Raw genomic sequence first — 27138 nt, forward strand, 5'->3', positions numbered from 1 at the left:
TATCAGGAGAGACTGAAGTTTCCAACTGACGGACAAAAATACCTACTGCTTTGATGAAAACTTGCAAAAAACCCCGCCAAAAACCAACCTCACCCAAACCCTCCAACTCTTTATTTCTTTTCACTGGAGATGATTAAAAGCATCTTACCCTGGATTATGCAGCTCAGTATGGGCCTCTAATAAAAGACTTCATTGCAAAATTGCCATATGACTGAGTGAAACAATGGCTTCTTTATTAATATTTTAAAGACTCCTGAGGGAAATGCTGTACAGCTGAAATGCCCTCAGTGAAAGGTTCATTGCCATGCTATGCACTTCTGCTGTGTAATGTTTTACAAGCTGCGCTGCCCTGTGAATGGGGAGAGTTAGTTCTCAGCTGGTAGAGGCAGCTTGCATAATACCAGACAAGTTAATCGGTAACAAGCAATGCAGGAGACCTTTGTTCCGAGTGTGACATACACAAATTCCACACTAAGCACATTGCCGCTTCTGAGAGTTACTCATTGACATGCTTTATTAAATTGCTTGGACTATACCTTGATGCACCAAAGAGATTAGTTTAACAGAGCTGCATCCCTCTGATGCCCTCCATCCTAAACTGTTGCACTATAACCTCAACCCACAGATCAGCTCACTGCTGGTACAAAGGCATTTCTAGGGTGGATGATAGCAAGCACGTTGCAGCACACCCATGTGTCGAGTCAATGGCAGCGGGCAGGCAACGAAGCAGCAAACAGAAAAATGCAAGTTGGCAGCCAGCAGAGTGCTTGTGTAACAGGACTCTGATCTTACGGAAATGGTTATGGGAAGCATTCGTTGTGTCCCCTCGCTGCAAGGTGAGTGCCCCCCATCCACTCTGAACAGCTTGCTAAAACACCACCCTCCCCCCAGCCTCCCTGAATAAAGGCAAAGGGAAAGGAGGCATAAAGCATGCTTCTCCTGGCACTATTTGGAATGCCAGACCAAGGACAGCTGGCTTCTAGCAAGTGGAAGACACGCTGCACCAAAAGCCCAGGAGCAGCACAGCTCGTAACACTTGTCAGAGCATTTAGTTAATACCAAGTCTGAGGAAAACGATGCTGGTTTTCATTGCCCACAGCACTTGTCCGGACAAAATACATCTGCTGAACTGGTCCATCCTGTCACTGCTTATCTTACGACATCACCTCCCACCTCCCCAAGGCTGGATCCAACCAGCTGAACTTCCAGTGCCAGAACTTGTGCGAGTCTCTGTCCGTCAGACCACCATCGCTGATCTGTACAGCTAGATGATATTACTCGTTTGCTTAAATGCCTTAGAAACAGTGAGCCGGTCTCACTGGTGCGAGGCTGAGCAAGGCAAAGAAGAGCTTCCAGCAGTACGTTGCACTGTCTGCCAGTCCCCCGCCTCACTCCCGAACACCACTGCACAGCTGAAATTCAAAATAGTGATAGGGAAAAAAACAACCATCATGACAGCTCTCAGAAGACAAACAAATCCCACTCTTCTTTGATAACAGCAAAATCATCTCCCTTCAATAGGTTATTTTCATGTCTGTGGATGCCACAAATAGCTCCGAGGCAAGGGAGAAGGCCAGCAAATGATACTCGAGGAGGTCCTTGCTACTGCCTGGCTGGAAAGCTGCCTGCGACGCTGAAAACTGACACATTTCCCTCCACAGTCCCAATGCCCAAGGCAGAGCCTGACAGCACCCAGCAGCCATGCGGAGGCATGCACGCAGCACCCTGGGAAGTCAGTGGAAAGAGCACCCATGGGGACGCAAGACTGAGGAGGCAGTTGGCACATGAAAACTGGCCCAACAGCCCACCCCCCTCTGCAGTTTCTCACATAGCCTACCAGACACGCAAAGGCACATGTAAGCACACTCCGGCAACAGCTGTGACATTATTGTCCACTAGAAGAATTAGTCACCTAATAACAGCATCTTCCTTGGGAACAGAGAGAAGGTTATTTCATCCAGAACTCAATTTTTACCCATCTCACAGCAAATCCTTCTTCATGCATATCTTACTAAGAGCAGCATCCTCTCCCTCTATGTATAAGTACACACACACACATACATACGTATGACTATTAAGCATTTTTTAATTACGCAAAGAAACCCCATGAGACTGACTGATTGCCCACACCCTGGCATAGGAACATAAAGCTAGTGTGGATGGCTCAGACACAGCAGGCTGCACCTCAGTGGAGGGACCTTTCAGGTTACCCCAGATGTGTGCAGTCTATCATCCCTGGAGTATTTTGCTGCAGTACAAATGCCCTTATGGAACTGCTCACAAAGAAAACCACCTTGAACCGCACAGTATGAGCAACAATTTACAGGCAGAGCGTGCCAAAACCCAGAAATACTGGTTTTGTTGTAACTGCAGGTCTAGGCTACCAGGTTTTTTTATGGTTGCAGATTATGTGGATTCCTGCATAATCTGAAAGGTACTCAGCCACTTGAGACCCAATGAACTGAGGTGTGTGTACAGCACCACCTCCTGTGGAAAGTTTTATTCACTGTACTTCGAGTGATGTGAATAAGGCCTTCACTGACTGATTTATTCTGCCTTCACTTCTTTAAGGAGGCACATAAACCATGAAGTCTGGAAGCCACAATACCTTGTATCAAGTGCTTCAATTAAAACTAGTCCAGGAATGACTAATTTCAAGGAAACTTGTTTTGCCTAGAGAATGATGATTCATCAGATCCAACAGTTTGCAAGCTTCTATTTCAACAAGATATTTATCAGAAATGTTCCTCAGGTCAAAGACAGTGAGTTGAGAAACAGAATCATCTTTCACCATGTGTACATGAAAGACACAAATGCAAAACCGTCTCTAGTCTGTTAAATAGAGCACTTACTTGACATATAAAACACATATGTTCCAGTCCTTGCTCTACCTGACTCAGAGGGTACATGAATGCAGGTGAGTACTGTAATTGTTTGCTTGCTCCAAATAGTATCTGCTTTATATAAAATAAATAAATAAAAAATTGATGAGAGTAGAGCAGTACCTGCCTTGGATGTGGGAAACAAATGCAAACCCCTGCTCTGAATGAGTGTCCTATGTAACATCAGAGGATCAGAAAAATTAAGAAACTCCTGCTTTAGCCTTCACTCATGAAACCACATAATCTCATAAATACTCCATCACTATCAGACTGCCTTCCCTACTTCCTCCTTCCTTTCCTCTCCCCATTAAAATGGGAAACTGATGACAAGGCTGAGGAAACAGACTGTTCTGAGCTGTTTGTGTTTATCCATTGTCACTTATGAAAATACATTTTGTACTGATACAAGGACACACAAGTCTATGAAGTAAATAAATAAGTGTCTGACCCAGTAAATCAAAGAGCTCATCCAAGAAGCTTCAGGGCAATATTCACCCTCCTCCTGTATCACTAAACTAGGAATAAAAGAAGCAGGTACAGCTTTACAACTGAAAATACACTGATTTTTCCATTGTGACCAGTTGCATTTTAGGCTCAACTGCATCTCCCCTCCTCTCTTGAGGCAAAGTGAGTTATTCATTAATTCTGGTATGCTTTAGTCACTGCCTAAAACATGAAGTAGTTTGTAGAACAAAGACAGGAGTTAAGGGTCAAACTGGTGGGAGCAAGTGCTGGTATTTGCTTTGGGGGTTTGTTTGTTTCTTTGTTTGAGGTTTTTTTAAGATTAAAAGTGAACTTTCCTTTTCCCAGGTCCATGGAAAAGAGGTCTAGCAAAAAAACATTGAAAAACTGCTGTACTACATTAATTAAATATAATGTTCTAAAACTAGGTGCACAAGCTGACCCTTATTTAGTTAATTAGTCCTTGCTGTTCCTGAGACAGTGTTGTTCTCTCTCCTTTCCTCTGAGTACTCCTTGGTCATGATTTTTGGGAGAAAGGTCACTACCTTGCCCTTTCTAGTGACGGTCAACTAAGTCTGAACCACCAATGTCACCTAGAGTTTGGCTATTAACTTCAGCAAGCATTTGATCTAGCCCTCAATTACCTATCTCATCTCCTGTAAGAAGTCTCCATTTGCGGACAATCAGACAGCAGCTGCCATTGCAAACACTTTTCAAATTTCAGTTAGATCGTAAACTGTGGGTGATGAAAACTGCAGAGAAGGGTGGAGAAATCTTAAAATAAGCAGTATCTGGCACTAAGGATACCTGAGTCCTCGGGAAAGCACCAGTGTGTTCCCTTCTACAGAGGAACATGCCTTTATTGTGCTTTCATAAATACCATGCATTTAAGGCCCATGATAGGATAGTAGGTCAACCAGGTATCTCCCCTTTCCATCTCTGTTTGGTTCTGGAAGTTCAAAAGTCACAAAACCAATTAACACACAGACCAACCTATTCAGCTTCCCATTCACAAGGTGGCAACAGCAGCAGTCCCTTTGACCATCTTGCCTCCAAGGTCCTTTGGGCACTGCTGACCCTGCAGGTGTGCACACAGAACATGCGACCACAACAGAGTCAGGACTGTGGCAGGGACCTCTAATAAGCTGCTTTAGCATTAACAGCATAAGTACTCCACACGCCAGCCAAACAGACACAGCTAAGGCTTTCTTTGTACAAACCCACTGGGCTCAATTCAAGCTCAGAGATGCTGGGACTTCCACTCTGCAGCCCTCGGACCTCTAAGGAGGGAAATGGGAACCTCTGGAAGAGGATGATTCAGCCATCAAACATGGTCAAGGTTGTACAGAAGCTCTGAATCAAAGGCAGTAAACATCTTTATTCATGGCGTATCAGACCCGCTCTGCCTGCTTTTGGGCTGTAACTGTTCCGTGAGGCCTACCTCTCTGGTTCACCAAGAGTTTCAGAAAGCTTACATCACAGCACCCTCTCTCCAAGAAAGCTTACGGGGTTTCAGAAGAGTAAATAAGCTACTTCCTATTCTGGAAAACAAAACAAAACAAAACAAAACAACAACCAAAAAACCAACCAAACCAACAACAACCCAAACCCAAAACCAACCAAACAAAACCCAAACCAAACCAAAAAGAAACCCACAAAACACCAAAACCAACCAACGAACCCACCCCTCAAAAAACCCCACCAAAATATATATAGTAGGAATTGGGGGAAAAAAAGCGTTAGAGATTTTGTTTCATTATTTGTAATAATGATTCTGCAGTTTGGTTTCTAAAATTTGTTGCATTTAGTATTTTATTTGGAGAAGAGAAATATAAATCAGAACATCTTCATACAGAATTTCGGAGCCAAACACTTTCATGCCAAAATTTGAAAAGTGGCTTAGCCAAGCTCAGCTAAAATCAGCACCAGAGTTAGAAATGAAACTCTAGAGTTCCTAACTCTTGTGCCTGAATTCAGATTGCCAAATTCACCTTTCATCAGCAAAACAGGAGTGCAAGAATTTGCATATAGGCTGGTTTTTGGAGCTATACTGGGTAGTAACTGTAGCAGGGTATTAACACTGTACAAAAACCAATACCATCTGAAGAAAGGAAAGAGACTGCTAGGGATGAATTAATTTTCTTTGAGGTTTTAAAAAGGACCCTTCACCTTTGTAGTATAAATCTAGTAGGTCAGATTTCTCTCCAGACTTTACTCCAGACTCCTGCTCTACTAATCAGCTGTTCTGCAATGATTCTGTAAAGCTTTTATAGCAACAGCAGGATTAACATCTCAGCAACAGCAACATCTCCTACCGGAACATGGATGTAACAAATACATGCTAACTCCATATCGAAAGAAGTGAGTTCCACTGTGCCAACATAGCCAAGGTCATTCTCCTCAATGACAAGTGCATTACCTATCTCTAAATTCACCTCCCCTGAGGCTGGGAATAATTGCTCTGTAAACTCAGTTTATTAAAGTATTCAGTTACCCATTAAAAAATGAAAATATTCACTACCATTTAGTGAACAACACTCTTCTTAAAAATGTTAATCTGGCTCAGTTTCCTTCTATGGTTGTCTTGCATGCCACGCAGTCACTCTGCTCTAGCCCAGCATGTACCGCGCTGTTACAGTTATTGGGGCTGAGGCGGGGGGAAAGGTCTGGTTTCTGCTTGCCAGCAAATGAGACCTCTGTGACTGGATTTAAGCTCCTCTCACAGAAAAGCTCACTGAGGAGAAAGTCCTTCCCAAGGATGACCTCTGTGTATACTGTATCATTTCTTTTTCATCAGTTGTGACAAGCCCTTGCACTTAAGCAAATCCAGAGGTTATTTTTGTTTTGCTTACCTAAGTTTTCAGGCAACTACATTTCTTACAGAACACAGATCTAAAGATACTCCAAGAATTAAAGTGTTAGCAGTAAAAAGGTTTCTATTGTTTACATTATAATGCTTATTTGCCAAACGATCAGAATGAAACTGCTTTATTTACTCATTAAAGAACATTGACCAATGTCCTTTACAAGTGCCGACTTAATCTGGACTGTGAATAGAAGAAACTACAGATGAAGAGCCACATTCTGTGTAGAATTATGCCTACGGTAAAAAAAAAGATTTTAGACCCCTCTCCAAAAAAAATACAATCAATAAATGACTGTTAAAATGACCAGTCTGCAATGGAAACTGCAAAGTATGTAGTCAGAGTAATACTAGATCAAGAAATTAGCTTATGATTCAGCTGCGGGATTCAAAGGACAAACACATGTAGTGGAGACCTTGAGAAAGAACTTGTCTCAATTTTTGTTTTGGAGAAGCAATTCAACTGCTTTGTCCCACCCATCTCACTTACAGTAGCTGTAAACTCAATTTAAGCAACTAGCAAAATGGGTTTATACCTGCTTTGCACCAGCATAAAGGAGACAGACTGTGGACAAGAAAGAGAGAGAGAATTCTGCTGAAGTACTAAAATGCTCTGTGAGTGTTGGTGAGACTTTAATTTTTCCCTTGCAGGCTATGCCTTTTTTTCTGCTGCCACTGAAAAGCCATGACTGAGGGATTTTAGGCATTTGGTGACAAATACCTGTTTGCTTGTTTAAATCCAGTCCCTTTGGGCAGAAACTAGAAGCTGTCAACTTTTAATGACAGCTTGGAAATGGTTTAAAAACCTGGAACTTTGTTGATACTGGCTGCCATTCTCAGTGTTGAATTTCACCAGTCTATTCCTTAAACTAGATGCAATTTCCTGGCAAACAGCCCTTTAACTCACAGATCTGATTTTATTTCATGAAGGGAGATAGTGACACAGTTCGCTCTTTCTCTGCTCAATGAAAACACCATTTTGGCAGTACAAAATTATCCAAGCTAGGACAACTCTTGCTGCTCCATCATTCTGCTATAGTCTGACAACGAAACACTCACAAATACACGTAGACAGTAAAACAGAAGGTATGTATGCGCTGGAAAAACATCTGCATTGATGCAGAGATCCATCCAAGATACGCTTATACACCGCTTCGACCCCCTTGTACAGACCTTAGTTTTGAGGCACAGAATTGAGTGAGCTTGTTCTGGTTGTCATAGTGAGTACTTCTGTCTTTACAAACTCCCTTAATTTAACATTTTCCCATTTTATTGGACTTTAATGAAAGCATGCAAAGCCAAAATCAATTAATAATTAGTAAGTTAATATAAAACACAGGAAATACCAACTGATGTGCATAATTATGACTGTCTACAAATAAACCTGGACCCTATCTGGAGAATTTGAATCCCTAGTGCCTGTAATATTCCAAGCCCCACACAAGCTCACTGTAGAGACAATCCAGATCAGGAGTCATGATGGTCATCCAAGAAAGGGCTAAGAACGCGTCCCTGCAGAAGGACTGTTAGGTGCTGATATCCAGTCCCAAAGACATATTCAGCCAAATAGAAGACTCTTGACTTTCATTGCATTAAATTCTTCATTGTACTATATTCACTCGAAAACCGCATGGATGAATTTTTTACAGTACCAGAATTAACCAAGTTAAATGCCCTTAAGAAACTCTTTGCTTTTGTTTCTAGTTGATCACTGGTCTCCACAACAGCTACTCCACATAGAAAACACTTCAACAGCTTAAAACGGTGTCAGATATAGCTTTTCACTTTAAAACTTCCTATGATATAAAAGCACATGTTTGTCTTACCTCCAAAAGTCCGTCTTCAGGTAGGTCTGTGCAGTGGACAGCATTCTGAATCTTGTTCTTCCCAAAGACAGCACGCAGAGTTCCAGGTCGGAGATGACGAGCTATTTCCTATTAAACACAAGAAAACCAAAAGACCTTTGTGAACCACACTGTCACACTGTTCCTTTATATTGTGGACACAATAGAATCTTATAAAGTAAAACATTATTGTGCTATTAGTATGTGTCGTATGCTATAAAAGAAAACAAAGAGGAAAATTCCAGCTTGCACTACACACATACACAACTGTTGAAAAAATGTGACCAAGATTGTGAAAACTAACTGCTTGAAATTGGGCCAGTCAAGCCACCTTGAGTGAAACACAGGACCCTTCATATTACAGATACACCTTCTTGGCACTTGTATTAATACAGTTAGCTCATGTTAACACCTTTGCAGCTCTCAAGCACAGAATGTGCTGTCCTTAGTCACCAGACACAAGCGCACCACTTTGCAGACTGCCTCCGCTAACACTGAACTACTTGCCTCAGAACCTGGCATTTGTGAAGCCCAGCTACTGAACAGCCTCTTGGTCTTCTGCTCTGTGGTGCTTCTCTGACACTGTGACCAGTGCCAACATCTAATCCCCTCTGAGGATCAGTCCAGACTCTCTCTCCATCTTTGTCTGTACTTTGAAGTTGACATTTCAATACTCTTCTCCATCTACAATGCCAAACACCTCCTTGGCCTCTCAGAGTGTTTCTCTTACTACAGCAGATACACTCCGGTTCCTCCCCTACCTCTTTTCCGTGATATATCTCCCATCTTATACTGCAGAGGACTGCCTTCATTGGCTCTCCCCTCCACCATGCTCTTTCTTTCAAGGCATAACGCAGTCCTGCTGTACTTCTCTGTGCTATCACCTTGCAGTGTTGTCTTTTAATCCCTTTCCTATGCCAACTGTGCTACACCTTGTTGGCCTCTCTTCCCAACACCCTGAAGCTCTTCTCCAAGCCTACCTCATGCACAGTGTGCCTCCTTTTAAAATTCAGTGGTGATGGCATTAACCCAGTTTTCCCTCCCTAAAACCCTTTAAACATTCTTCTGTGAGTGCGTCCTAAGCACTGCTGCCTGTGAGGGGACAGGCCGATGACAAGCTCACACTACAACTACTGAATAAAAAAAAGCATTCTTCCTTGCCAACAGAGCCTACATTGGCCCCTTTCTGAAAAGGCACTGGGCACATTAGGGTGTAATCACTTTGGAAGTGGCCAGCACAGTTTCACTGTGCCACTCCCAGGTGTTTGTTTCGGTGTCACAGCTGGAGGTTACTGCCCCTGCAGCCGAGTCACCAGACTGGATTGTCCAAGCATTTCTTAACTTTCAGTGTCAAATGGGTTCAAAGTGACTTCAGTAGTGGCTCTTGGTTGACCTGGAAAACTTTGCACAGGTACAGTTGAGGACCACTCGCATGATGCACGCTCTTCTGGGATGGCAGTGAATGGTTTAAGCTAGTCCCCAAAGACCTCACAACAGCATTATCTGAAAACACTCTTTAGCCACTTTCCAGCTTCACCCACTTGTCATGTCTCATTTCTAAACTAAGACAATTGGACCTTAAGGAGAAAATTTTCTCTTAGCCCAGCAAGTCCCAGATATTTTTCTGTAATAACAATTAACAGTTATGGTGATCTGTTACCTAGTAACCTAGATCTGTTACCTATGGTGATCTATTACCCACCTGGATGATAATTAAACTGCTTTAATGCTTGGAGTGTGCCTAACTCAAAACATGCTACAAGAAGTTTCAGTTCCCCATTGTTACTGTGTGTACATCACAGGTAATAAGGATCTTTGGATGTGGATGTCAAGGATATTTGAATAAGATACACTCAACGTCAAACAAATTTTGCTTCAGAGGAAAGTTCAAGAATTTCACCTTAAAAAAAAAAAAAAAAAACTCCCCAAGGAGAAAAAAACCCTCCTCTACATGGTCCTCATTAAAGGCCTGCGATAAGAAAGTCTGCTGGAGAAACAAAAGTCACATGCCAGTTAACTATAGCTATGTGACACTTGAATCAAGCCTTCCTTGAAACAACTGTTGATCCCGGTAACAACTAGCTGTCAGGAAGCCAGCAATAGCACTAGGGTTTCAATTATTTTAAGGAAAGTTTGGGCATACTAGAAAAAATTATCGTGGCTATGAAACCTTTGGAAACACTTTAGCAAGAAACAGCTCAGATCAAAAAAGCTAAAGTTTGGTATTTCTTATGCTGTTTATTTCCTATCCATGAAACTCTTTTGCTCAAACTGTTCCATCCTCCAACAGGTCCAAAAATTCTGCTTCTTATGAAACTTTCCCAAGTTTTCCCTTGACCCATCTTCCTCACCAAACCTACTTTTCTTTTTTTTGTTTTTGTTTTTGCTTTCTTTCTTTCTTTAAAAGCAACTCTGGCCTCCTGACTTATCATTTGTCCTAAGCTTTCATTTCTACTTCACAAATTCGTAACACAAGACCTCATGTTTCTTCTTTCGGACTCACTCTTACTAACATTGGCAAAAGCTCCTACTGCTGCAGTACACAATCTCCTGTTCTTCCTTCAATTTTTCAATGCAGGTTGCTATGCATTCTCCTCCCCTCCTGAAACTGATCAGCCGTACACAAAGGTAGGTACTCCAGCACTTTCCATTATAAGCACCTGATTAATAAGAATCTAAATAAACCTTTCTTGCCATCAGTTAACAAACAGGACAAGAGGTAAAGCAGTCTCCGATTATATTTACATAGCCAAAAAAGGTCAATAATTTTCAATTCCAAAGTTTTACTATTCTGTTGCTTTCTTACTACACCACTGAGGAACCCTCAGGGAACAAGGCCTCTGTAAATGACAGAGATACAAAGAGCTCTATGGATCATATATAGGTGTCCTTGTGTATGTATAGCTGGAAATCTTGGGAACGTTTCAGGGAAGGAGGAATAGAGTTCCTTACAGAACTTACTCCTCACCGCACATATTAATGTACACTCTTCTGCTCCACGACAGGAAGCTTGCCAAGCATTTTATTTATAAGGCCTCATCTGCAACAACAGGGAGATACGAATATAAAAATGGGGTTTGGGTTGGTTCCCCCACACCCCTCCATCCCCTTTTAAACATCTTTCCTAAGCTTTCTGCTGAGTGTAGTTTCTGGTGTATGTGTTTCGTGTACTGGTTGTCAAAAACTTTTCGAAAGGAGTTGAGAGTGGGATGGTGGAGGAGTTAAGAGCAGCTACAGCTCTACCATATGCATGAGAGGAGAGTAACAAGTGTGCGCTGGAACTTCATGTGCATGTGTAAATGGGGATGCCATGAACTCACACCTCACATAAAGAATACACTGTCTGCGGCAAAACAAACCATGGCTGCTGTACCAAAAGGCTTCATCCTCTTTGGTCTTATTCAGCAGGCTATTTGATCACACCTCACAGGCTGGGCTTTGATCTACAGCTAGCCCTTTGAATATCCTTGTCCTACACAAGATACAGATGCAAATATTTCATGTTTCTCTCAATCACATAACTGTGCCCGGTGCAATACTGCCTGTATGAAGTACTTGGCACATTGTAAAATCTTTCTATTTCTGTACAAGTTAAGGGAAACAAAAATGTCACCAATGCCAGTAATATGTCAAAATCAGACTGAAAAATCATAAACATACACATGAGCAAAGCTCATTAACTGCTTTTCCTTCAAATGGCTCTTTTTTCACGGGCTGGATGGGAAGTTATACAGAACAGTAACATGTATTCCATCCAAAACTGCAGATTTCAAGAAAATCTGACCAGGTTTTTAAAAGCATCTGCCCTGAACACTTAACTGGGTATCTAGAAAGGCTGAAAGGCCACTGCCCTTAAACATTTCTGCATGCTTTGTCGTTTAAATGGCATTCAAGGAAAAGCCAAAGAGGTGACCACTGACTCTGTGCAGCAACCATTCCCTCCCTCCTCAGTGGGAAACAAATTCTGAATGGACCAAGAACAAACAAAGGAACTTTTACAGCCTAAAACTTTGTTCTACATGGGCATGAACTAGAACAAGGGAACCTTCAAAATTTGTTACTGGTCCTCTTGAGTGAAGCAGAATAAAAATAAGAGAGTTTGTGATCAACCTCTCTCCTACCCACAGTGTGCTCCCAGGGCAGGTTCATTCTTTTAGGTTTGCTTTCAGGCCAGCAGCATTCAGAGGGCTTCTTGGGCTGCAACAAAACTCTGCACAGTCCCCTCTACGTCCCCAGTAAAACACCTTGTTTTCCTTCTCTATCCAAGCCCTGACTGCGTGTCTGCTCCTTGCTCTTCTTGGCATTCCTCATTCATCACTCTTTCTTAAGGCTTTATGTTGACTTGGTCTCCCCATCTCTGTTTTCCCCACCCTGCACTCATGAGGCTTTTTTCTTCTGCAGTTCTCCATGCTCCGCTGCTGTCAAGAAAGAGATGGTCCCTCTTTCCCCTTGAGGGTGCCAACTAATCCAGAAGGCAGTAGCCAGCCTCAGGCAAACAAGCAATTGCCTTTCTCCTTTTAAGGACCAGCTGCACCCTTTTCAAGAGAACAGAACACACATTAACTGTGAACAAACAAAATAATGTAAATTCCACCACTGACCATGGAATTTGTCTGACTGAACTTTAGCCATCAGAAAGCTGACTGCCCCGTCCAAGCTAGGCACCTGAGCTTCCTCTGTAGTAAGTGGAGGGTGATAAGCCCTTTCAGGGGAAAAAAAAAAAAAGACTCTTTTGCAGTACAACAGCTATGTAAGGTAGGTAGGATAAGTGCCTCACTCTTCCCATCATCACAGCTCTTCAGCTGGCTTTTATTTTCAGGGGATTTTAGCACCAGTCACATCACACACTGCTGGTTGCAGCAGGGAGCCGCACAAAATATTCATTCCTACACAAGCCATCAGCAAGAGGTAAAATGATAAAAGCAGCACAGCCTCTGTCACGCAGAATACAATACTAGACAAAAATCTCCTCTAATGCTTATTCAAGCTAAGAAACAACTTAAGATTATTGTTACTGTGGGAACAACCTCAGCTGATCAGTCTAATATCTTCTTTAACTTCACAGAAGTTCCCATCCATAGACAAAGGCTTAACTGCCAAAATGAAACCTGTGGTCTCAGATGATCTTGTGCATGATACCACAACAGCTAGCTTGCTCCAGCTTGCTTCGCATGTTTTCTTTGCAGCCCATACTCCTTCCAAACTCTAGCCAACCAGTTTTGATGATGTGTGTGCCCCCCTAGTTACCTCGGCTCTAGCGTGATTTATGTTCCCCAGTTTCATGCAGTGAGCCACCTTACACTCAACATCAGCTGCTGCTGAACACAATTTTCTAGTCCTGCATCAGTCCGAGGTCTGTTTAATCATCCCTAAGTGCAGTGCTAAGCCTTCTGTCTATATTACAAAGAGAAAAATCTACATAAGATGGTGCTGCTACCACTGTAAAGTCTTTAACTGGGGAAGAGCACATTTTGCCCTGAAACCTGGGGCCTGCCTGTTGAAAGGTACTTCAGAAAGTTTCTAAATACAAAACCAGGTCAATATTAAAGAGAATACAATAGGTTTCCTTCAGCTTACATTTCACAAACCAATCCAGAACAGAAGTCTCTGGTCGACAAAGTGACACATTTTCTCTTTCTTTGTGTTCCACACGAGCTGCAGCAAAGTCATGTACACATATGGAGTCAGTATCAACGGCCTTATGCACGCTTCCAAGGAAGACAGTGTTATCAGATAGCGTTTTCTACTTTCCATACATCACAAAAAAATAATCAAACCAAAACAATCCCCTCCAAACTAACCCCCTCCACACTAAACACCCCTCATCTTTTGATCTTTATCACAAAACAAACTGATACACAGGTTCTCAAGAATCTGGAAAGGTTGCACTGAAAGTCTTTATAATATTTAGCCTAATCTTCTATCTCCTGAGCACTGTGCATTTGACCTAGACAGTCAGGTTGTCTTCTCCTTACTGATGGTAAAATATTTATGCCTCCAATGACTTGCTGGCTGTCCTGACAAGTTTCTCATATCTTTAACTGAGCCAAGTCTGTACGCATACAGTTATGTACTTGAAACAGCATGGTTGTAAAGGTTTGTTCAGCAAATTAAATGATCTGATCCAGGCAACAGCAGCTAAATTTTCAGTTGCAAGGCTAAAAAGTGCACCTGAGGCTCACCTTCTTCCAAAATCAAATAGTTTTGCAACGGTAGCAGCAAATAATAAAACCATAGTTTATTTTGTTACAAAAGCCTACTCTGGTCTGAGTAAAAAAAAAAAAAAAAAAAAATCCATCTGCTTTTCTGTTTATTTTGAAGTCAGTCTACGTCTGAACTACCAGTCTGAAGCCCTGTATCTTTTGGAAGTTTTGTTAACAGACCTAAAATTATCTTCCATACTCCAGCGTTGGCAGTTTTTTTGGAAGCTCACAAGTCTGTAGAAGTTGTTACACTGTCTCCTTCTCACCCTCCATCCCCTGAGGCACTTTCATTCTCTCTGCTTCACTCCTACACGTTCCCTACCACTCCTCTCTGGCAGCACAAAGGTGCTGCACCAACTCTCCACAGACTCTCTGCTGTGGGCAGCAAACGTGGCACATTTGCCAGCCTGAGATAGCATTTTTACCAGTCTTGGCGCTTCTGGTTGATGCTTAAGCAATTCCAATGATAACTGCCCTGCTCAGAAACTTATTTACTGTTGTATTTGTGTGCCTATCTGCCCTTGCCAATGGGCTGAATTTAGATAAGAGCAAGCAGCCACGCTTCTGAGTTAAGTGCAAACTAGATTGGATGGTGAAGTCTTGAGGATAACTGACATACCAAATATAAGTTGGTCACAAAATAGAAATTAAGATAAAATATCTAGCTATCTTGTTGTATTATCTGAGTGCAATAAGGGATATTTACATTTCTTGACAAGTTGGAAAAAGGAAGCATTTAAGAACTGAAAAGCAACTAACCCCACAAGACATCAGAAAACACAGTATAACTGTAAATTTGATTATTAGTTGCTTTACTTTAAGCTTTAAAGGTGAAATATTGGTCCTACTGATGCTTTTCCAGTGCCTTTGAGGCATTCAGAATTTCATCCATTTATTAATTCACCTGTAAAACAAGGATAAAAAAAATACTAGGCTGCAAGGGATATTTTGGGATTTCATTAATTCATGTTAGCAAAATATCTGGAGAGCCTCCAGTGAAAGTCACTATGAAGTTGCAAGACATTATTTTTAGTCTGCAGACATCTTGGCTGAGTTTTCCCCTGTAAGAACAAGAAAAATTATAAATTATCTTTTCCTCTGAAATTTTTGAGACGGAATTTTACATTTGCAAAAGCAGTCCAGATATCTGAGCTTTACACTTTGCAAAGCAGAAAAAACTGCTTCAAAATTCTACTGAGACTTCCCTGCCGAACCAACTTCGGACCATCCACTTCAACAGAAGGCGCAGACAAACTGGAAGACAAAGCTCACAAGTCTGCTACAAACCTCAGAGATTCTTCTCATTTGGGACTTAGCATGGGAGAGAGCTTCCCCTTCCACTCTGTGCCCTCAAGCCTCTCCAATCCAACCACAAGCTTTTGCTTGGAGGTGGCAGTGCTGCCATCTCTTCCCACACACTTGTGAACAGCCTTGTTCTGATGGAAGGAATCGATCATTATTTGTGTTACAACTGTTTTTTAAAAGCCCCTGCTGTATTCAGGACTAGCTGTACTAGTCAGTGTTCTATACATACTAAGAGACAGCTCCTGGCCTGGAAAACTTATATGAAGAGATACAAAGAACAGAAAATGGGAGCAGAATGGATCCCATTTTTATGGAGTGGGAAACCAAGACAGGGACTCAGTAATTTTCCAGGGGCACAAAGAAATACACATTTCACAAGGATCACAAGTTCAATGTCTAGCTCTTAGCTCAGATCTTTGAATCCCAGACCAGTTCCTCAACTATTCTCTCTCCCTGATTCAGTGCTATTTTAATTCCTGTGTAGCACTCTGATGATAAGCCACAGCCTGCAAAAACTCAGGCCATGCCAAGTCACATAGGGGAACTTCAGAGCTGCCATGGGAACATGAAGAACTGCTGCTCACCCATCTTCCGTCCCGACCTTGTTCTAGAGTTCCTTGATCTGAGAAGTCAAGGGACACATAGAAAGGAAAAACTTCTTAGTAGGAGTATCCAAGGGAAGTCCCATGTGCACATCTGATGCAGTCTATCATATTGCAAGTGAGAGCAGCTGCTAAATATTCTGCTCAGGTGGCCCTGCAGTAGAACAGAGAACGTCAGCCTAAACCAAACAGACAGCAAGCAGCACCCCAAATTATTCAGCAGGTTTTCAGTACTTGAATTCATCATTTTATATCCTGTTTTTAAAATGCCTTTGTTTAGTTAATAGTGTCCACAGTCAACAAGACCAGTGGTACAGAACAAAAACTATTACTGCAGTTGTTCTCGTGGCTATCAGCAATTGCAAAGAGGAGGATTTAAAATAATAACAATAATAACAACAACAATAATACCACCCGTCATCATTAGAATGCAAACCCAGACTACCTCCTCCTTTTTATTACAGAAGGGAAGGCTTAGGCCACGGTATTTGTTTTCAAGCACTTTGAAGCCTTCAATAATGTAGCTCAAGCAGAAAATGACTGCAGATATGCTCTGGCCACAGCACGTACTTCTTGCATTACTACAACAGCATGCAAAGCACCTAGGGAATGTCAGTCCATACACACCCTGTTGCAATGTACAGTACAAGGATGTCACCTAGAAAGCCAAGTGATCCCTCTTATGGGAAACCCACTTGAGAAACTGGTCGATCTCCTTCCAGCAGTGATCAGTTCCCCTCAGATCAATCTCTTTTGTGTACCAGCTTATCAAGAGTACGTAAGATACACTATGATCTGCAGCTCCTTTTCTGTTTGGTTATTATTAGCTCTTCCACCAATTTATTAACAAAGCAGTCCTCAGGGACAAGAAAAAAAAAAAAAAGTCACACACATCCAAGAATTGGCTACTCATAAGCTGCTGACTGAAAGACATGAAACCTTTTGGGAGAGCTACAGTCAACTTCAGGATACTCAAGATCACAATATCATCATGGTTTTATGGAAAAGTGAGTGCCCTACTGCCCTTTTCCTACATGTTTATAACTTTGTTGCACATTTTCAACAAGCACCTTTGTGAGCTGACTCTTGCAAACTGCCTTCTACAGTGCTCTAGAAAAAGCCCTTGCAGCCTGTTCTAACAAGTTCTACCTTGGTTTATTACTTTGTTAATTTTTTTTTACTGGCGATATCACTCATATTAATTCATAACTTGAAGTATACATAACAGCACTACAAAACTACTATGTTCCAATGATAAGTCAGGAAGAATTCAAGTGAAGGATAAGGCTATCTACAGTCAACAAAAATCTGAGTCAGGCATGTAAGCAAATGCTCTCAATCTATTCAAATCAAAAGTTCTGCAAACACACAAGGTCACTGTGACCAGGATGCTAAGAAACTGGAGAAGGAGAAAAGAGTTGTTTAGTGCAGTAACAGTATCATTTTCTTATCCAGAGTGACCTCAGCACTTCCCCTATCTCCTGGAAACACTGCTCCCTTTTTCCAAGGAAGGGCTGAGGTTATAGAGAATTTGTTGTTTGCTTTAATGCTTCTTTTCAGGGATTAACTTTTATATACTCAAAAACATCACTGTCCAATGTAAAAGAGTGATTTGCTGTCTGCTGTAACCAAACAGAACACAAGGTAAGCAAAGAAAACAACCGCGCAGACTGAAATTAACCCAGAACCACCTAGTTCTCAAAAAGGCTCTTACCTTGTGCCTTTTATGGACCAAATATATTAATGAATCTATTCTCAGAAACCTCAGCAGCTACAGCAGAACCATAATAGAACAGTCCAAAGTGGGGGAGGGGGGGTGCGGAAAGATAAGGAATCACCAAGGAAGGTAGACCTGCAACTGCAGGAGGAGACTACAACCTAGGAATTCTGATGACCAGCTCTGTGTCTTACTGACAAAGACTGTATTTTCACAAGGGGGAAGAATACTTTGATTTTTAAAAAGCATTAAAACCCTCCCATAGGCGAGGTAAATTGCACTGTAATCCAGTGTAGCTGGGAGAAACAAGCCCTCGAGAGAACCCTGTGGATTACTTCTGATCAGCCTATGGGTGTAAAATTACATTGTGTATTTGTCTATACCAGGCTGGTATCACATGGTCACCTGATATGTTAGAAGCCTACCTCATTTTCTACAGTAGTGAGAAACAAAACTTTTCTTCTTAATCCATCTAAGATATATAAGCAGAGATACAATAAAGATATGGTATTAGCTAGCATTATTTAAAAAAGAAACCAAGCAAATACTAAAAGAAACTAGGCAAGGAAGCACTTTTAAAACTTTGTGCGGTCACCTTTTAAACAAAATATGATCCATCTATATGAGATACTAAGTCTGTAACACCAGTCTCTAAAACTTGGCATATATTCAAAGCTTGGAGAGAACCTAAACAGGAAGATGCAATACAAACAGGATATGGAAGCATTCATTCTGCAAAACAAGATAGGCAGATGGACACTTATAACCAAAACCCTGCGCAATCCGGAAAACCCCACCTCCTCAAGGCTGAATAGACAAATTTGTGTAACTCATAGCATTTATAAGAATCTTGTATTGATCATAGATGCTTAAAATACCACTTTTTTAATAACACCTACCTACTACTTTGGGACGCACTCAGTTTGAGAGCAAAGGGAGCCTTTAGCATCCCTAAGCCAGTCTTTCAGGCTTCTTTCACACCTACCTATAGATACAATTAGTCTTCATGATTTCAGATAAGGCTAAATGTCTTCATGTGTCTGCAGAGCTGAACGGTACAAAGTCCTTGACCAAGAAATTGAGTTTTCTTAAAAAGTAAATATTCTAAGTGTGACTTAAACCCTTACCAAAATGGCTAGCCCTACAATGCTTTGCAGGGAAAGGCCTAAAAACCTAGCTCTAGGATACCCTGACACGTTACCCATTCTGGGGCGTAGGTAAGAGGTCTCTGTGGCAGCACAGCAAGTCAAGGAAGACCAGTAACCAGTGCTGTTAATGCCCTGTGGCACATCTCTGCTTTTCTTCAGTCTCTGGGCTCATGTTCAGCTTCTCTCTTCTTGCTAAAATAGGGTAAGCTATTCCAGCCTGGAACCAGGCACGAGGAGCCCAGGAAGAACCAGTTCAAAGCCAGAGACAGCCCAACATAAGGGAAAGACGAGAACACAGATGGGAACCCTGAGGCTTCTGAAGTTGATGCTACTTTCCAGGAGGGCATACAGGATTTTTGACAAAACATTGATAACTTCCTGAAAATGTCCAGACATTGCAGTCAAGAAGGTGCCCTGTCATGGGGGGATACTAAAATATCACAGTGACAGGTAGCAGAAGAAACTACAAAAAAAACCCTAGATAGGCTAGAGGGGCTTTGGTAGCCAACTGAGGAAAAAAAAAAGCATTGCAGCAGCCAGAAACAAGATGCAAATGTACTCCACTTTCAGTCCTCTCCCAGAAGTCCCCAGCACCTTCTCTCCAGAGGATGAAAGCAGCAGACTCTTTCAGCATCACGTCTCTGTGGTGGTAGTAGGCTTGATATCAGACAATGCAATATCTTTTATTATTTACTTTATCAAACGACTGTAATTTGTGACCACTGAATCTAAGTTCAATGACCTCCCATCCAGGATTTACTTAGGCACTGCTGACACGTTGAAGTCTGGTAGCTCTGGAGCCTCAGACAAGGAGTGGCAGATAAAAGTTTTTTTCAAACTGTAACCTTGCCAACATGCCTCAATCACATTGGATTTAAAGCAGAGTTCAGTCTTGAGGGCTCTGTTGGTATTTAGTCTCCCAATGGAGACTGCCAGTCACCACTAATACCAGCAATTTTCAGCACATATGCACCTACCCATCAAGAATCGAAGTGAGCCTACAAACTCCAGTTCCACATGACACTGAACAGCCATCATATGACAGCAGCCTTCAGGCAATAACAAGCGATATTTAAAGCAAGCCACTTGCAAGCAAAAGGGCCCTCCACCACTACTAGTGCTCTGATTTTTGTTCTAATCTCCCCACAAAGACATACTTCAGCGAGGCTGAAGTCCCTCTTCCTATCAAAGGACTTCCCATTGCCTGCAAAGGGTGGCTTGGAGAAGACAGTACGCAAGAAACAGAGTTCTAAGCAGGTCACCTCAAACTTATAACCAGATCATGCATACGTGCCACTACAAAGCACATACATACACATAATTAAAGCAAATAGGGTGGAAGGAGGAGGGTGTCAGGGTCTGCAGACCTCTGCAATACCCATTCAGAAGCAGGAGAAACACATCAGGAGAACTTACTATGAATACTGAATTCATGCCTGTAAAAAAACAATTATTGGATTCTTGACTCTCATATGCTCCCAGGGCTACACACAGCTTTGACAGGAAGAACAAATATGACATTTATGTATCAGTCTTGTTTCTAGTGCAGCTAGTGCAGACTCCATCCGTTTTAAACCAGGGAAACCAACTCATTGCCACAGGTGTGGTGTTTGGCATCCGCAGACACAGGCTTGTCTCTGACAACAAGCTATAATGCTTTTGGAGGTAAATTTCAAACAGTCTGAAGCAGTGGTGGCAACTCATGGTTACAGTCACATTACAGCTGTGGGTCACTAGAGCACAGCTGTCTTAACACTTCCTTTCTGCTAGATCCAGTCTTAATAAGCCCCCTGCCCACGCACAGAGGGATGACACAGAACAAGGCAGGAGAAGTCCTGAACCCCCCAAGACTTTAGGCTTTATGAATAAGCAGTGTCAGCTCAGCAAAAGAGGGCTGCACTAGAGGGAAGAATCTCCCTCCACAGACAGTCAAAAATTACCATGTCCCCCAACTAAGAGGCCTTAGCACACTCTAGAACACATTTTCATTAGACCTGCAGAAGCTGATGTGGAAATTAAAAACTGAAAGGACAGAGTCAGATGGCTGACCTTAAATAACACCTAAGCAATTCAATCATGTCTTTCCCATTGCAGGCTTAGACAGCAGGATATCGTAACTGGTATCGATCGATCTGTTTGCTACTCTAGCTGATAATAGTTTGGCTCTGAATGGAATTTTTTATTATTATTACATGACTCAGGCTATCTGAGCAGATAATCAATTATATGAAAATCTTCTTCATCAAACAATTAGATTAATAAATCTTATTTCTCTGGAAACACATTATGTACTTCACTGTCAACGCTCTGACCAGGGCTCACTAGGCTATAGGGAGAATCCACATTGAAACAGCTATGAAGGTACTGCCAGAAAATGAATACTTGAGCGCTCAAAAATTGTCTTCACATTTCTTTATGTCTTCCACTGAACTATTTTTTATTGATGCAATATGAAAATGTGGTGCTGCTAATGTAGCTCTAGGAATGAACATGAACATTTTCGGCCACACATGTAGATACTTTTCAGTGCTAGAGATTCACAGAAGGTCTATACAAACAAAAAAATCTTACAGCAACAGTGCTCTTTGGCTCATATTGTTATCCCTATTTAACTGACGTGATAACTGAGGCAGAAACATATTGAACTTTTTGTCCAAGGTCACACAGTGAGGTCAGGAACGGAGCTAAAGCAGACTCCACCTCTTTCAGTTCACCGCTTTTTTTTAAACCTTCTAATCTTCTGTTTAGCTCTTTGGTGTTGATGCAGAAGTACAAAAGACTGTTAATACACTGTTACCGTTAAAATTACAAATCCTCAATGTAAAAAGAATGCAGGTTAAGATCTAAAGCAAGTAACGAAAATCCCTTTCCAGACCACTGGATGCAGAAATATTGCAGCATGTCCCATCACTTTAATAATATCTCACAGCAGAAGGTACTTGAGTCACTTTTAGTGTACTGCCAATCCTAACTAAAAGCTATTAAGGCTACTAAAAGTTATGCAGTCAGCCAGGAACACATAGCTGATGTAGACTCCTGGAATCACATGTTATAACCAACCTTTTCATTTGTGCATAAAGAAAGTTCAAAAGAAAGGTAAAAATAAAAAAAAAAGCAATATATCTAATTTCTACAGCATTTTACAAGTGTTGTATGAATACTGCATAATCATCTCATTTTACTAGCTATTTCAACATAGAGGCTGCATGAAGATGTGAAAACTGCAGCTGTAGCTTCAGACTTAGGTCTGAACAAGGTAATAAGAAAAGGCCTCCAAGTGTTCCAGAGGCCAAAAACACACAAACACCAATCAAAGGAAACATTGATGTCAGCAAGCTCAAGCAGTGACAGGATTCCCTGGCCACCATCCCCCTGTTCCAAGGTTTTCCGTTAGAGCCTTTGCTTTCTGATTCACATGAAACAATGTCAAATCAATGCAGAATAGTTTGCGGATTTTTTTCTTACCGCACTTAAACAAAACAGCTTTCTTGATAGTGCACACTGTGCTGTATTTACCCCTACCCCTCTCCAACCACTTTCATTTCTTTACAATGGAGAAACATAGCTTCTTTTCTGTTGAACTTTGGTTGCAGTTAGCAACTCTTATTTCGAAGTGATAGTGTGTATCAAAAGTTCAAGTTTGTGTTCTTTAGTAATCTGATTTAATTAACTTTTTAACTCCTCTTCCTAGCTTTCTAGAGCAGTCACCTCTTTGCCATAGGTGTAATTTTTTTTCTCTCAATGTCAGAACTGCACCAGTAGAAACAGACTGAAATAGCACCCAGCATGAAAAATGTAATTTAACAACCTGCATTACAAGATTTTATACTATATTTTGAAAAAGGGTTTAAATGATTCAAACACCCTATGGAAAATCAGTGGAATTCAAAGTCATTTCAGAAATCCCATTCCTATCTGAAATTTAACTACCCAAATAGAAGTGCTCAGCTGCTCATAGAATCTCAATTTCCCAAACCTCCTAGTTTGGGTGCACAGCAGAGGCTGTGGGTGCTTCCCCTCCTTGAAAAGCTACAGTCTTGTGTGGAACCTGGAGATCTTTTTTACACAGCCCTTATTAATGTTGTAAAGAAACAGTATTCTCAAGATGGGTATCAGAACGGCTGCTGGCCTTTTACAGGGGTGTTGCAACAGTAAGTAAAGCACAAATACATGTTTATTATAGTAGATGTGGAGAGTGCCTTCCATTTCTAAACCCTACATGTTGGCCACAGACACGTTCCAGCACAGAGAGAATGAGGCGCAGAGCAACACCCAGAGCAAGTCACACAAGTAGTCTGGGACCTGGCTTTGAGGAACAGCTAAACTAGAGGCTGCAATTGGAAGACAAGATAAACAAGCATCACAGCTGATCTGAAAGATTACAGAAAGGCCTCAGATGAGGCCACCAATGATACAAAAAAATCCAGCTGCACTCCAGGAGCTTAAGCCAAGTGTACTTAAAGATGCTGACAGTTCACCAAGAGTGCAGTGACCCAGCTGGCCACTCATTAGAAAAGTGCCAGTGTACAACAAAAATGTAAGCAGCAGCAAGATCTGCAGAAAAGCATTTCTCCTAGTGCATATACTAGCCACCGGGAACAAATGTTCCACAAGCCTGCGACCTGTGACAATGAGCCCTTCAATCAGGTCACAGTAATTTTGAGAGTGAGCATGTCCAGCACAGCTCCTTGCAGACAAGTATCTTTATCCCACTGCCTGCTTTCCATATTTGATAGGCTGTTTGTACACTACCACAGAGAGGCTCAAAACAGGTTTTTGGTTAGCAGTCTTCCCTACTACCACACGAGAGGTTTAAACAAAGTATTTATAAGCTGGTTTATAATGAAGGGTACTTTTGGCAGAGAGCTTTACTGACCTGCAGTGCTAACAAAATACTACTCAGAGAAAATAGCACAAAGTACACTTGGTATAAATTGCTAGCTTATTAAAGCATAATCTTCAAAATGGAAAAACTGTAATTCTTTCTTCAGCCCTAAACATCACGGACTTGGACAAAACCAGACCTATTTCCAAATGACATCTCGCTTTGATTCGAGAAAATTTATATCACCTCTTTTTGGGTGCCTTTTATTGATGTGTACCCCAACCGCCTCCCTGCAAAACCAAGAACAGACTGAAAAGGCTGTTAACATTCATACCCAGTTTAGATATCTGAGTTGCCACAAAGTAATTATTACATTTGCTATGTACATAAGATATAATTAACAGCACATGTGATTGGGAGAGATTCATTATATAAGTCAAATTCCAACACGTTCACTCACTTCAAACAGCACCTTGCTTTGAGAGTAATCACAGTGATTTCTATGGCACTACTTGCTAAATAGGGTACTATTTAACAGGAGCCAAAGTGACCCAGTAAAGTGCATTTTATAGTAAATTTGCTCTTCACCTGTGTTTATAAACAGGCTGTACACACATCAGGATCTAGCATATATGAACAAACAAACAAACAAGTTAGAGAGATTAACATCTCTCAGTGATAATGCACTATGTGCACGACACTTAGATTTACTTTAATCACTAGAATAACAAGTCCATGGTATCTTCATGGTCTGTGTATAACCTTGCTAGATAATGAAACTGCTGTTATGGTTTCCGCTACTCCTATTTGAGGCAGATATTGTAACCACAAAGTTCAGTTGTGAGCTTCTCTGGTGATTCCAGCTGGGAATGACAAAAGACCACTGAGATACCGTAGTCCCTTCTTCCTCAAGGACAATCTACAAATGCTATCTGAACAGACAGATAAATTTCAGGCAAAGATAACTCTTGAAAGTAGCTATAGTTACTGTACATATGCTTTATGTGCCTGAAGAACCAATTAATTTGCAATCCTTATAGGAAACAGTAGACAGAAATATATAACGCTGCCTATCTTCCAAACATACCATTAGTGTAACTGCTACGAAGTCAGTGTCCAAAACTTACAGTTGCCTGCTTCCACTAGAAGCAGGCAGGTACTCATTTTCACTTCACAAGTCATACAATTAACCATTAAAAGGGAAACACAAACAGCATAGGTAGGTCACTAGCAAGAGATCTGGGAGACAGGAATTTTAGTTCCCTCCTTTGCTGTTTTCTTGTGCTACCCAGAGAAGCCATCAGTTTATACAACCCTCAGTTCCCCAGCTCATCAACAATTCCTTTGGTCACACACATGTTGTATGGCTACAGCAGAGCTGTTCATGTGATGTAGTAAGGGAAAATAGAGAAATTCCTCTTGTATAGGTACACTTGTCTTTAATAACCTAAAGCAGCTGTGATGTTTGCAAGCATATTTTGATTTTAAAGTATCAGGCATTAAACAAGCAGAAACATGAAAAGGATATAATAGGCCCAAATAAAACAACTGCATCTTTGAAAGTTTTCAAGATCAGAAACCTTTAACACGGAATTTGAAAAAAAACTGAAACCACCACATTGTGTACATTACCACTGATATATCATCCTGCAGTTAAAACTAAGTCAGATAAACAGGTTATGCTCTGCTTACAAGGTGCTAACCCAGCAGAGAAACATTTGAATGTTACCAAATGGAAGGTGAAAAAAAGGTTTGGATAATGCCTTTAACTTGTACTTTCTGTAATGGAAGCTCTGGATCTGAAGAAAAATACATCCTGAACAATGTGTTCTCCCCTTCAAATATTAATCTGTGTGATTTTTTTCCATGGAAACTGGTAAACCCACTCGGTCTGCAACTAAAACATCAGATCATAACCAAAAAAACCATACAAACCCTACCCTCATTGCCTCCATCTTGATATTTCACCTCATGGCTCCTGTGTGGTATAGTAGCCTTCATTGTTCAACAAAAAACTGCAAGCTTTTTTGAGACAGCACTTATGCTTGTCTCCAAATTGCACACAGTGTCATGCATATCCATTTAGTTACCTCAAGAAATGAAAAATAAAAGCTAAAAGCATTGGCATAGCAAACAGGTACGAGAACTTTTACACCCTTTTTTGTTCGCTTCCTTCTGAAAAACAAAGGAACCAATTCTCCTTCTACAGTTTCATCCTAGGAGAATGCCACAGACTGCAGTGGACTAACATTTAATTTACATTGGCATGCACAAGCAATAACTATTTGTTCCAGGGCTCTGAAGCCTTGTGTTAGAATATTTATGAATCTTTAACAGAGATTTTTGCCTAGATAGCTTTCCTTTCACATAAATATTGTCACAGTATTTTATCACCTGGTTTAGGTAAGATCAGAAGAGTTGCTAGAGGATTTGCAAATTGGTCCACTAAGACTAGCATCTGACCTCCATAATAAGGTAATGCTTACATGTTTCCAACGCATGCAGCAAGTATGTGGCTGCCATACCACACTTTGATCTTTTAATTCACATAGACAGCACATCAACTTTTTAAGCATTCCTTATCACTCAAGCAAGTACTTACAGGGTCAGAAGGGCCACAGAAGTCTCTGAACACTTTTGGAGGCTCAGGTTGTATAATCTCCATTGCTATGCAAGGGCCTGAACACAACTCTGTAACCATGTCCTGGAAGAGAAAAAAGACAGAGGCAAATCTGAGCTTCTTTGGGCATTAGCAAGGGTTGTATTCCTCCCCAAAACTAGACCCAAACTTACAGGACAGGAACAATTAAGAAATATTGGTGCATTTAGGAAAGCAAAGACTTGAAACAAAGATATCATTAGTATTCACAACAAAAGACATGTTTTCCATTTTGCTACTTGGTTTAGAAGATGGAGATTGAGATAAATTGGATATTCAGCTTTAACTGGACGCTAAATAGCATGCAACAGCTTCCACAATACTTTAAATTCTTTTGTGGGTACATCCTTATCGATCCAGACCTGGATTTCACAGCAATATCCCATAACTTGTCAAACTAGACTGAATCAATGGAACACACTTTGTTGGGTGTAAGCCTGAAAAATCACACTATGTTCAGCCAGTTCCACAGGCAGCAATGCAGTTTGCAGTGTTCCCTACAGGGAGCACGGTACATAGCCTATATTTGTTTCCAAATATACACCTGTTTGATGGCTTTAAGTCATTAAAATGTCCCTTGGGCTTTTGGTTCTCACTGCCTTTTCTTCATGTATTACTACAGAAGCTG

General features: G+C 41.2%; 1 protein-coding gene across 3 annotated transcripts in view; it reads right to left on the reverse strand.

The window, feature by feature from the left end:
- The window catches only part of NME7 (NME/NM23 family member 7), a 91050-nt gene that overhangs the window by 9381 nt on the left and 54531 nt on the right, over positions 1–27138 (reverse strand). For all 3 annotated transcript variants that reach the window (XM_069785738.1, XM_069785740.1, XM_069785741.1), the window contains exons 10-11: positions 26454–26555; positions 8034–8141 (exon numbers count right to left, since the gene is read on the reverse strand). In XM_069785738.1, the coding sequence (XP_069641839.1) occupies positions 8034–8141; positions 26454–26555 (210 nt within the window). The remainder of the gene's footprint in view (positions 1–8033; positions 8142–26453; positions 26556–27138) is intronic.

This window comes from Haliaeetus albicilla, chromosome 6, assembly GCF_947461875.1.
Source record: "Haliaeetus albicilla chromosome 6, bHalAlb1.1, whole genome shotgun sequence".
In the NCBI taxonomy this organism is placed as follows: domain Eukaryota; kingdom Metazoa; phylum Chordata; class Aves; order Accipitriformes; family Accipitridae; genus Haliaeetus; species Haliaeetus albicilla.